Source organism: Euprymna scolopes, chromosome 40, assembly GCF_053919585.1.
Source record: "Euprymna scolopes isolate OS-2025 chromosome 40, ASM5391958v1, whole genome shotgun sequence".
NCBI classification, from domain to species: Eukaryota; Metazoa; Mollusca; class Cephalopoda; order Sepiida; family Sepiolidae; genus Euprymna; species Euprymna scolopes.
Window position 1 is genome coordinate 50,346,431 of NC_136521.1, and position 12,500 is coordinate 50,358,930.

A 12,500-nucleotide genomic window follows, 5' to 3' on the forward strand; every position below is an offset into this window, starting at 1 on the left:
TCATCACTTATCAAGGCCTGAAGACTACTCGAGTTAATGAGTGTAAGGTTTTTTTTGTTTTGTTTTTTTTACATAGGTATCTGTGAGACAACGGCGTAATGATTAGTAGTGGTAGAAATTATATAGAATTTGATTATCTAAGGGGAAGATTCAACAAGAATTTGTTTACATTGGACTTGAAACCGACCATATTGTAGTTAGCTGGTAAGCAACGAAGCGGTACAAAAGTCCATACTACTTTTACGTTTATCTTCGTTTTGACACTGCTGACGATTTCTTGTAATCGCTTAAATACGTTTGCTAAGACATGTCTGTAGACCAAGCTCCAACCTCTGTCCCATCGCCACAATGTCACATTCCCGTACCTATTTTACAAGCACTTTAATGGAATGTGCTATGACTATATTTAATCCGTTTTTTTTTTGGGGGGGGGGGGTCTTTTGCAAACTCTTATAGATATAATGGAATGTGTTCTGATGAACTCATAGCATTTGTGCCCCCTCGACATACATACGTACATACGCCCGTACTACCGTTTAACCCAACAAATAGGAATATCATATCCACTCACTGTTAAGGACGCTATATGCCGAAAAGGCCTCTATGCTAACAGTTTCTTCTCTCAAACTGCTAGACTTTGGAACTCCCTAATTGTTGCCTGCTTCCTTGATTGTACTAGTCTGCAGCAGTTTAAAAGTCTTGTGACAGACTTTTATACTTACAGACACTCGTGCTTCATGCTTACACAATCATCAGTGTAAAAAGTGATAATTACTGATAATCGTGAGATTCAAACCCAGTTAAAAAGTCAATCACGACTCCATAGGATAGCATTCCACCTCCACGATACCATCAATTAACGTGAATTGAAAAGTAAACGATTAGAGAGTATTCAACAACAACGCAATATATATGTATATATATATATACATATATATATACATATATACATATATATACATATATATATGTGTGTGTATATATTTGTATTCAACAACAATGCGATACACACCCACACACACACACGCACACACACATATATATATATATATATATATATATATATATATGTGTGTGTGTGTGTGTGTGTGTGTGTGTGTGTGTGTGTATTCAACAACAAAGCGATATATACACACACACACATTATATATATATATATATATATATATATATATATATATATATATATATATATATAGCCGTTGCTCAGTTGGCAAGGTACTCGCCTCGCATGAAAGATTTCGAATCCAGAGTTCAAATATGTTCAAATGATAACCCAAATGAGGATAAAATTCGAGTCTTTGACTTCCGGTTTATTGGTTTGGATAGCTTGTGTAAGCTGAGATACTGTTGATTTGTGGGAATAATTATATCATCTCGCATTCTGAATAATATATATATATATATATATTATTATATTATATTATATTATATTACTAGCGGTGGGTACCCGGCGTTGCACGTGTGTTTGTAGGTGTGTATGTTAAAAAACTTTAAAAGAAAATGAAAATTTTAGTAGGATGATCGGATTGAACCCCGAAGCCTTGACGCGAAGGTGGAAACGAAAGGGAAAAAATAGGCAAACACCTAGGAATTGAGAAACGTGTTAAATTAAGGGTTAAAAAGTCCCAGGGGTTTGATTGACTGTTGGCCGCTTAATGAGCTCATCGCGGGGTCGTTACGATGACGTGTCATTTTTTTAATTACTGCGGGGCAGTGTTTTGGCGCTTGTTTACGTTGTTTCAATGCGGGTCAGTTTTGGCTTCCCGAAAATGATAGGGGTTGAAACCAGCTCCCCATTTAAAGGGGATATTCCAATCGGACGATACCTAGCTGTATTTACCCCCCCCCCTCTGGCAAAATGTGTGAAAGTGAATTCCCGTCAAGCATGGGTGTCAGCCGAACAGCGTCGTAACAGATGCAGAGTACTTGTAAAAAGACAAAAAAAACAAAACAAAAAACAAAAAAAAAATCCCAATGCAAATAACCCCCCCAAAAAAACTTGAAGAAACCTACCTTGTATGTAATTTTTCAGATGTTTGGGTTTGGGGGGTGGGCAAATATTTACCCGTAGTTTTTTGGGGTTTTTTTTTTTTTTTTGTATTTTTTGTGTTTATTTTCCAATTCGTTTCGTTTCGTTTCGTAGATTATAAACATCGGTTACAGACGGTATTTATCGCTGTCATAGTAACTTTCCAGTTAAGAAAATAAATAATGAAGAAGTAACTAATCTAATAAGAATTTACCCCTCCACCTTAGTATCACCTTAAAAGTAACTGTGGACATAGCCGACGGAAAGAAATATAACTAAAATAAGAAAAATATAAAGTCGAGTATCTCCTTAAAAATAACTGTAAACATAACTGAAGGGAAAAAGAAAATTAATAAAATAAGGAGACTATAAAGTGGAGTAATCATATGAACATATGAAGAACGGTCGATGGTGACACCGATGATTGCTGGTGTCGCCCGATCCATGCCTGACCGTAAATCAGTCGCAGTTGGTAAAGAAAAAAAAAACTCATGAAACACAGAGAAAATAAAAGTCCATGGTGGAAAAGAAAGGAACGTTGCATAAATACAGTTGGATACGCAAGTAGTAGTTGAATTGCCGCCTGTAAGAGTTTGTTGTAAAACATGGAATACATGGTTAGTTCGTTTTGTTTATTTTTTTTAATAAACACGATTTTCTCTGTGTAAACTGTAAACGATAATGAGAAAAATAAACAATAAAATAAAAACCAAAAAAATGGAAAGATGGAGTATCATTGGATTAGGTAATAAAAAAGAACAATAAATAAAGTAAAAAAAAATGTAAAAAAAAGAAGAAAATGGAATAAGTAACCGTTGTATGCGAATCCACTTTTTTAAGCAAGTACGAACGACAAACCGGTGTTTTCTCGTAATTTTCTACCGTGAACGGTCAAGTCCTGTGTAAATAGGTGGCGGTGGAAGGAGGAATCTAATAGAGAGAGAAGAGTTTACTACCTTCATTGATTCTAAGCGATTTTTGCAGCGAACTCTCACCAGATGAAATATAGGAATCTACGACAGCGACGTTATGGAAAGCTAATATGTCTATAACACACCTCAGATATTGTGCTGCAGCCTGTGTGTAATAGATTTGCATGTAATGTCTCGATTTTAAATTCTATTAAGTTCAAACTCAGACGGGGAAAAATGAATTCATTTTATTTATATAGAGAAGAAGAGGTATTTTAATGCAATTTTGTTATGGGGTTAAATGGTGATAAAAACGAAAGTACACAGGATTTTTAGGAACGAACATTTAGATATATTACAGGCAAAGCGAGTTGTCATACCATTCCTTAACAGTGGGGTGTATGCACCCTACCTCCTTGGTCGAGTGCCAATCTCTGACTGCCAAGTACAGGTACTTTATACCGGAAGTGACGTCACCAGAGGAGGTGACATCATGAGATAGTCCATTAATCCCATGGAGGGGCGTCTCCAACACCACCCTCCCAAGCTTTTTGTTCGTAAAAGCTGTCAGTACCTCTTCCTTTTTAGGGTTTACCATCAATGGCTCGGTAACCTTTCTCTTACGGAACGACCGCCGTAGTTCTGGTGTTGGTTGAGGAGGTTTGAGACAAAAGTTTCGAAGACAGTGTCTATTGGTTCATCATCCAATGGTGGACTGTCGCTGGTTTCAACTGCTCGGCATCTTCTTTTGGTGACGTTTGTGGGTATATGTTGATCCTTGGATGATATATATACCATGTCACCGACTCTCTTAATAATTGTACCGACCTCCCAGAATGATGTGTGGTTTTCATCTGATATGAAACGTTTACTGAGTTCATAAGTGGTCACAAGTGGCCTTGACTGTTTGGGTAAGAACTTGTCGAAAACGGATCTCACTTTCCACGCAAACATCGTTTCTGTAGATGAGACTGCTGTTGGTGTGTTCCGGTTGAGTGTAATCCTATACATGTGTAGAAATTGTTCAAATTTTCATACGAATAACCAGTCGACAAGTTACAATAGAATTGTTCTCGCGGTGGAATTGGGTCAATATTTATCTCTTTTTTTTCCTTCGTTCAATAAGCAACCAAATTAACTTTTTAAGCTTTAACAAAATGCTTTAAGCAGAAGTTCTTTTCAATTTAAATATAGAGACAAAAAGGTTAACTTACAATTTAGTCGGTAAATTGGCCATGTGTTCGGGTTTTTTTGGGGTTTTTTTTTAGAAATTTGCTTTTAGAACGTAATTGCCAACCGACTTCTTAGATTATAACTCCGAAATTCTTTTGAAGTCAATAGGAATTTTTTTTGTGGAGTTAACCCGTGTGAAAGTTGAATTCATCGTCGCCAGTTATTATGGGGTTAAATGGTAATAAAAATGAAGGAACACGGGATTTTTAGGAACGACCTGTATTCAGATATATTACAGGCAAAGCGAGTTAAGCAATACCATTCCTCAACGGTGAAGCGTGTGCACCCGATCTCCGTAATCAAGTGCAAATCTCTGACTGCCAGGTACCGGTACTCGATACCGGAAGTGACGTCACCAAAGGAAGTGATGTTATAAGATAGTCCATTAATCCCATGGAGGGGTGTTTCCGACAATTAGTAAATGTATTAATACTTTCAAAAGAAACAGTGTCCATTTTACTGTAGATATATGGTAAGCTCAATAGGAATAGGTATCTTAGAGCTATATTAATATTGAGTAAAACGATTCATAATTGTGAATTAAAAATCAGTTTCAAAAGGAAATATATATACACACACACATATATATATATACACGCATATATATACACATATATATACACGTATATATATACACATATATATACACGCACATATATACACATATATATACACATATATATACACGCATATATATACACATATATATTCACGCATATATATACATATATATACACATATATATACATATATATATACACACATATATATGCATATATATACACACACACACAAACACACACACACACATATATATATATATCGGTCTGGCCTTTTTACTACAAGACTGAAATGCCAAAGCCTCTGTGTAGCATAATTGCCATAAATATACGTTATATAACTTACTATATAGCTGTACACCCGTATTGAAATAAATACTGAAAATTGATATGTGTTTGTGTGTGTGTGTAATTTGTCAAATTCACAATAGTTTATCATAAAATGCAACTTGTGTTTAATTTAACGCATGCAATGTCTTGGTTGGTCGAGGTATTAAATCTACGCATTTAATAACTCCAACTATTTTAGATAATCTATGTTCATGTGCCGGAAGTCAGTCAAACTAAACTGATAAATCTTCAAATTAAACTGTTGGTTCTTTTTACTTACCTTCTATTACTTTTAGAGGAGATAGCTCGCCGGAAATGCCAGGATGGATATTTTCACTGTTCCATTTCGAGGATTTGCATACGTTCCGGCTTGGCGTGTGACGGTTATCAGAATTGTGGGACCAAAGACGGTAGTGATGAGGGAAAATGCCGATATTATGCGGAGGCGCAGAAATCCAAGTGTAAGTAGTCGCCTATGACATTTCTTTTGATATTAAACAAATGTGTGATTTTATTTGATTGAATTTTTTATAGACGCGTATAACGAATTCATATAAGAGATTTAAGAGCTCAAGAATTGAATTATCTTTACTGCAGTTTTATGTTGAATCTAATGCTGGAAAATGTACTACTGTATATTTGAATGTGATCACGAACAAGCCAGAATAATTTGCTCTTAAGATAAGTCTATTATAAAAAATATATAGTGATGGATACAGATTTTGAACAGAAATACATATCTGAGAGTCGAATTTTCTGTGAAACTGCAAGAAAATGTTTAGTTAAGTCTATTTTAAATAATATATATGTGTGTGTGTGTGTGTGTCTGTGTGTGTGTCTGTGTGTGTGTGCGTCCGTGCGTGTGTAGAGATTTAGAAGGCTATCACAATGCGAGGAATGAGATGAAGCGAAAAAAATGATTCATTTTTTTTCGCTTCATCATCCAGCATGTTTTGAATCGATCTGTCACGTCAACCATTTTAAAAGGAGAATGTTTTCCCGAAATATATTATGGATATTGTCACAGACATAACAAGTAAGACATTTGTATTTAACACAATTGAATAAATATATGAATATATAGACATATGTACTTATTGATTTGTAAATCGCCACTTGTTTTCGTCTTCTCTCATCAAAACTGACTATATCTCATTCCTCGAATTGCGATAGCCTTCTCAATCTCTACTATATATATATATATATATATATATATATATATATATTCGTAGTCTGAAATGCTACCAAAGGCAAAATAAGTTGATCTTCTGTAATCAAGCACTTAAAGAATGAGGACAAACCTGTTTGTATGCAGTCTGTAGAGTACCGTGTTGACAGAAAGAATGAAGAAAAAAGAAAAAAACATGGCCGCCTTTTCTCTTAATATACTTGCGATATTGTCACCTAATATGTAATTAAGATGCTTCCGGTTTGATAAAAAAGGCTGATTTGTCAGCGACTGCGTTGATTTTGGATTTGTATGTCAGAGTAGTAAATGTTGTCAACAGTGCATTGTTTTCTTGAGTTCAGTTTTGACAGTAGAGTGCCCAGTTTTGGCAGCACTGTGTCAAATTTAACATTTGATTGTTTTAATCGCATATATATATAATATATATATATATATATATATATATATATATATATATATATATATATATATATATAAACAAGCAGTTAATAAATACTTTATAATATTTTATCGAGCTTTTACATCTGGTTGAGATTACTTTATAAATATTAATTCTTTAATATTTATAATATATACTTTAGTTATGACATCTTGGATTATTTTGTGTAAAGTTAACTGTAATTCTTATTTCATTTTATATATATATATATATATATATATATATATATATATATATATATATATATATATATATATACAGTTGGCCTCAAAATTATTCATACCCTCGTTGATTTTTGACATAATTCATTGTTGTGATGAAATGAAAGCATTTTGTTAAGTTTGTTTATGATTTATGTGCAACCAACAGGTGAAAGAATAACAGCAATAGGCAAATTAAAAAATATTCAGTTTCAGGGGTATTTTATTCACAGATCTTTAAAAAAAGTCATGTTCAAAATTATTCATACCCTAGGTTTACAGTGTCCATTTTCTTTCTTCAATAGTCAATAGCATAGCCTTTGTTCTTTATGACTGCTTCTAGTCGGTTCTTATAGGTGTCCACAAGCTTACTACACGTTTCCTGTGGGATTTTGGCCCATTCTTCCATTGCAAAAGACTCAAGCTGGGTCAGGTTAGTTGGTTTCCTGGCCATCACTCGGGTCTTTAAGTCCCGTCATAAGTTCTCTATGGGATTGAGGTCAGGACTCTGACTAGGCCACTCCAGGACGCTGATATCATTATCCTTGAACCATTTCTGGACTACTTTAGCAGTATGCTTTGGGTCATTGTCTTGCTGGAACTTCCAGTTGTCGCCAAGTTTGAGCTTCTCTGCAGATTCCTTCAGGTTTTCATCAAGGATCTGGATGTAATTCTCCTTTCTCATGATTCCCTGGATCCTGACGAGGTTCCCTGTACCGTGGGAAGAGAAGCATCCCCATAGCATGATGTTTCCACCACCGTGCTTGACGGTTGGCACTGTGTTCTTTGGATTGTATGCTTCTCCTGTCTTCCTCCATACGTATGCAGTATCTCTGTGGCCGAACAACTCCAACTTCGTTTCATCAGACCACAGGATGGTTGACCAGAAGCTGGAATCTTGCTGTATATGGCCTTTAGCAAAGGCCAGGGTAGCCTTCACATGATTCTTTTTGAGCAGCGGTGTCTTTCGAGGCCTGCATCCATGGAGACCACCTCTGTGCAAAACTCTCTCGATAGTGGACCTTGAAACTATCGTCCCTGCCTGGTGAAGTTCTTTTTGTAGGACCTTGGTTGTGGTTCGGGGATCTTTGCTGACCTCTCGGCAGATCTTCCTTGCAAGTTTGGTTGAAACCTTACGCTTCCTGCCACGCCCACTGAGGTTTTTAACAGTGTTGAACCGCTTATACTTATTAATTATACTCTGGATGGTTGCCACAGGAACATTGTACTGCTTAGCAATAGCCTTGTAACCCTTTCTCTCACCGTGGGCTTGCACAATACGTTGACGTAGGTCTTCGCTAAGTTCTTTTTTCTTCCCCATGATGATCAGAACCTGTGGACAAAGAAACTTTTTTAATCTATTTATATTGACATCGAAAAAGGTATTCATTCAATTGAAACCTCTTGAAATAACTACAAGACAAAGATTACAAGGGGTAGCACATTAATAGGAAGTAAAAAGAATGGGGTTGATCATAAAAGTACATTTTTGTTTAGGTACTGGCAGGGGTATGATTGATCTGAACATGTGCAAAACATAACTTTGATCCCTATCTATTATTATGAAAATAAGATTTAGCCAACTCACATGTGGATTTATGTGCAATAACAAATAGACAAAAGATACAAAGGAAGTACCATCATAATACCTATCAGAAATGAATAATCAAAACAAGAAATTTTTTTTTGTATGGGGTATGAATAATTTTGAGGACAACTGTATATATATATATATATATATATATATATATATATATATATATATATATATATATATATATATATATATATGGGAAAATCTCTTAAATTTCCAAGGAACAAAACTCTGTCTCTGATGAGTTTTTGGTAAATTTCCACCGTTCAACAAAACACATGTAAGATTAATTGTATTACTACTAAAATAAAATGAGTGTAATGTAACTGCAACTTTTTTTGTATGTTTATATATATATATATATATATATATATATATATATATATATATATATATATATATATATATATATAATGTACTTTGTGTATTTGGCAGTGTTCTTAGATAAGTTTTGTATGGGAGTGTCTTTGACAAGAAATGATAATCGAAAAAACAGATGAAAGAAGGAACAGCCGATTTTGACTAAAAAAAAAAAAAAAAACGCCTCATACACCCTAACATCCATCACAAGAGGATTTGAGAAGTTTTATAACCGTACAAGCAGAAAAGCTCTACACATAACATCAACAGTAGGTTCTCTTTGATATGACAGGGGCGTTTTCGAAATAAATGTTCCGTTTTAAAGCACAATTGAACAATGATACTTGACTTTTGCATTTTAAACTTTAATGCAATTTATAAAGTCAACAGTAGGTTCTCTACCAGTGCAATGTAAACTACACTGTATTGTGGACTAAGTCACTGCGAGGAAGCGTGTTAAGATTTTTCACGGTGCACCCCAATCGGTCCCCGACTAGAGCGGGCAATCAATCAATTTGATTGAAAATAGGCGATTTCACCGATTTCGATGACAATAAAATATGGAAGCGTGAAACAAGCAGGGAGACCCGACGTTGCCCCAGATTGAATGAGGATTAACGAATCGTTAATCCTCATTCAATCTGGGGCAACGTCGGGTCTCCCCGCTTGTAATTACATTCTAGTTCCACCCTTCTTCATATTTTTCTTTAAACAATCTCTCTCTCTCTCTCTCTCTCTCTCTCTCTCTCTCTCTCTCTCTCTCTCTCTCTCTCTCGCTTTCTCTTCCAGCTTTCTTATTTCCCATAGTTCTGAAGAAATATTCTCTTTGGATACGAACTGGTCGCTCATCCCTACAACGATTTTCAACAATTAACGTCTCTATACTAAAACAACCAATCTCTCTCCGAACACAGATGTTAATGCTATGATCTTGCCTATTTTTTTTTTTTTTTTTTAATTTTATTGTGTAGTTTTTCAAGTGCTTTAAGACGCTGGAGGTATGTTGTCCAAGTCTCGGATGACTACAAGAGTATGAAAAGAACCATGGCTCGATCCATTAGGATATTGGTAACAAACCTTAAGATTTATCATCAAAGATACCAGAGGATTTACCGAAAGTAATACGTAGGACTTTCCAAAAGTAATGCTTCCTATTTTTTATTCCGCCCGAATGGATCAAATAGAATTGCAAATCACACTGCTATGATGACTGAACTTATGCATTCATGAACTGAAAGTTCCATCTCTCCGTTGCAGATATTGACGGTGGGAGACTCTTAAAAAAAGCAAGTCCTGTCATGCGCGTGCATCAGAAGCAGAGATGCATTTATTGATATCCTGGCAAAAGTGCATTGAGAATGGTGGTGACTATGTAGAAAAATAAATTCTGGAGCACAAAACGTCGCTCGTTTTAAATGTAGCACCGTTGTCTTCGTAGTTCTTCAAATTTTTTAGCTAAAAAAAATAAGAGGATTTATTTTTAGAACGACCCTCTTGCTTGCGCATTTAATACGATACTGGATTTTATCGTTAATGATAGCATTGGAAGCGATCCAGCGATCCTCGTTTACCAGTGATTTTTCGATGTCTTACAATCATTGTATTCCTTAGTTTAATTTGCCAAATTATGCATTTTCTTGGGGGGACACTTCAAGGGTTAAAAATAAATGGATCATTTCTGAGATTAAATGACATTCATCCAGCAGTCCTGTCATTGTTAAAACGATTGTCATGAAAAGGTGCCCCTCATCTTCCCGAAAGCTTCGGCTAACCAATTTTCGGTCATTATGAGTTTACTATCCCTTATATCTACTTTTGATCATTTTTCAATCAAATCGATTGATTGTCTGTTCTAGTTGGGAACCCATCGCGATGCACCGGAAAGAGAGCGAGGCTTCACGTGCCTCCCCACAGTGACTTAGTCCGCAATACATTGCAGCCTATATTGCACTGTAGAGAACCTACTGTTGATTTTATAAATCATTTTTATAAATAATGGCTTCAATTAAAATTTAAAATTGCAAAAGTCAAGTATCATGCTTAATTTGTGCTCTAAACAGAAACATCCATTTCAAACGCGCCCTTCTAATATCAAGGAACCTACTGTTGATTTTATATGCCTGGTCCTACTGCTTATGCGGAGATAATGGCTTAGACTTACGTTTAAGGCGAGAACGTCAAGTATCATGATGCAATTGTGCTTTAAACAGAAACATTCATTTCGACGCGCCCCTGTCATATGAAAGAACCTCCTGTTGATTTTTATATGTCGAGCCTTTCGGCTTGTGTAGTAATAAAACTTCTCAAATACACTTGTGATGTTAGGCTGTGTAAGGTGTTAACTTTGGCCAAAATCGCCTGTTCCTTCTTTCATCGGATTTTTTCGATTATCGAGTATTGATACTCATAGGAGACATTCCGATACAACGCCTACCTAAGAATACTGCCTGGCACATAAAGTACCTTCGTGTGAAATTTCATAAAAATAGGTCGAGCCGTTTTTGAGTCCATAGGGAATGAACCCATACATACATACAAAGTTCCTTTTATATAATAGTAGATAGAAATAGAAATAGCATGCCATAAAACAGGGAAACCAAATCGATTTTCATTGGCCGACGCTTCAGTTTATTATTTTGGTTTTTTTCTCTCTATCTCTATTTCAGCAATTTTCCAAGGGCCCGTCTTACTGGCATTAATTGTTAGTGTGGTGGCCATTGTGGTTTTCATAGGCGTCGCCTTGATTATCATGTTACTTACTCGGCGTTTTAACAGGTAAGAATTTTCTTCCCGGAGATTTTCATGCGCTCCATTTTCTTTTCAGTACCCGAATCGCATTAACCTCATTTGTTTTAATCCCATTGTCCGATGACTTACGTGATATTTCAAAGCAGTTTTGTTTCTTGCCAATGAATGAAATAATTCAATTACACTAACACACACACAAGCACACACAGAGGAACACACACATACACGTACATATACACGTACGCACATACACACACAGGCACACACTTATACACACACAAGCACACACACATACGTACACAAATACATACACATACACGCACATATACACATACACATATACACAAACACTTTCAAACACACACATATACACACATATACACAAACGGACATCCACACAGGCACACACATACATACATGCACATATACACATACACACAGACACATATACACAGATACAGATATACATACACACGTACATGCACACTGGCCCACATACACACTGGCCCACATACACACACGTACACATACACACAGGAACACAGACATACATGCACATATACACATACACGTACATACACACACATCTCAAAGGTCGCCATTACGCTTTCTATTTATGAATAGATTGTAAGATTCCATTTATTTAAGCTCGCTTGACATTCTTTTGTCTATGAAATAGACGCAGAGGTACAATCAGGACTCATCAGGCACTCATCAGTGTTTTGCCTTGTATCCTGACTAAAACAATGAACGCCGTCCCCGTCCCTTTCTTCCTCCCATAGCTTCTTCCTTTTTTCCATCTTAAAGTGAACAACTCGGTGGCGCCTGCTTGCTACTGATGTCCATACGACTAATCTCGGTCCTTCCTTCCTTCCTGACAAATTGAGATCAATTGTAGATTTTT

General features: G+C 35.8%; 1 protein-coding gene across 3 annotated transcripts in view; it reads left to right on the forward strand.

Annotated features, from left to right (window-relative positions):
- Positions 1 to 12,500, forward strand: part of LOC145265554 (uncharacterized) — a 335,341-nt gene that overhangs the window by 252,440 nt on the left and 70,401 nt on the right. For all 3 annotated transcript variants that reach the window (XM_080121521.1, XM_080121522.1, XM_080121523.1), the window contains 2 exons: positions 5,363 to 5,527; positions 11,515 to 11,623. In XM_080121521.1, coding sequence (XP_079977647.1) covers positions 5,363 to 5,527; positions 11,515 to 11,623 — 274 coding nt within the window. The remainder of the gene's footprint in view (positions 1 to 5,362; positions 5,528 to 11,514; positions 11,624 to 12,500) is intronic.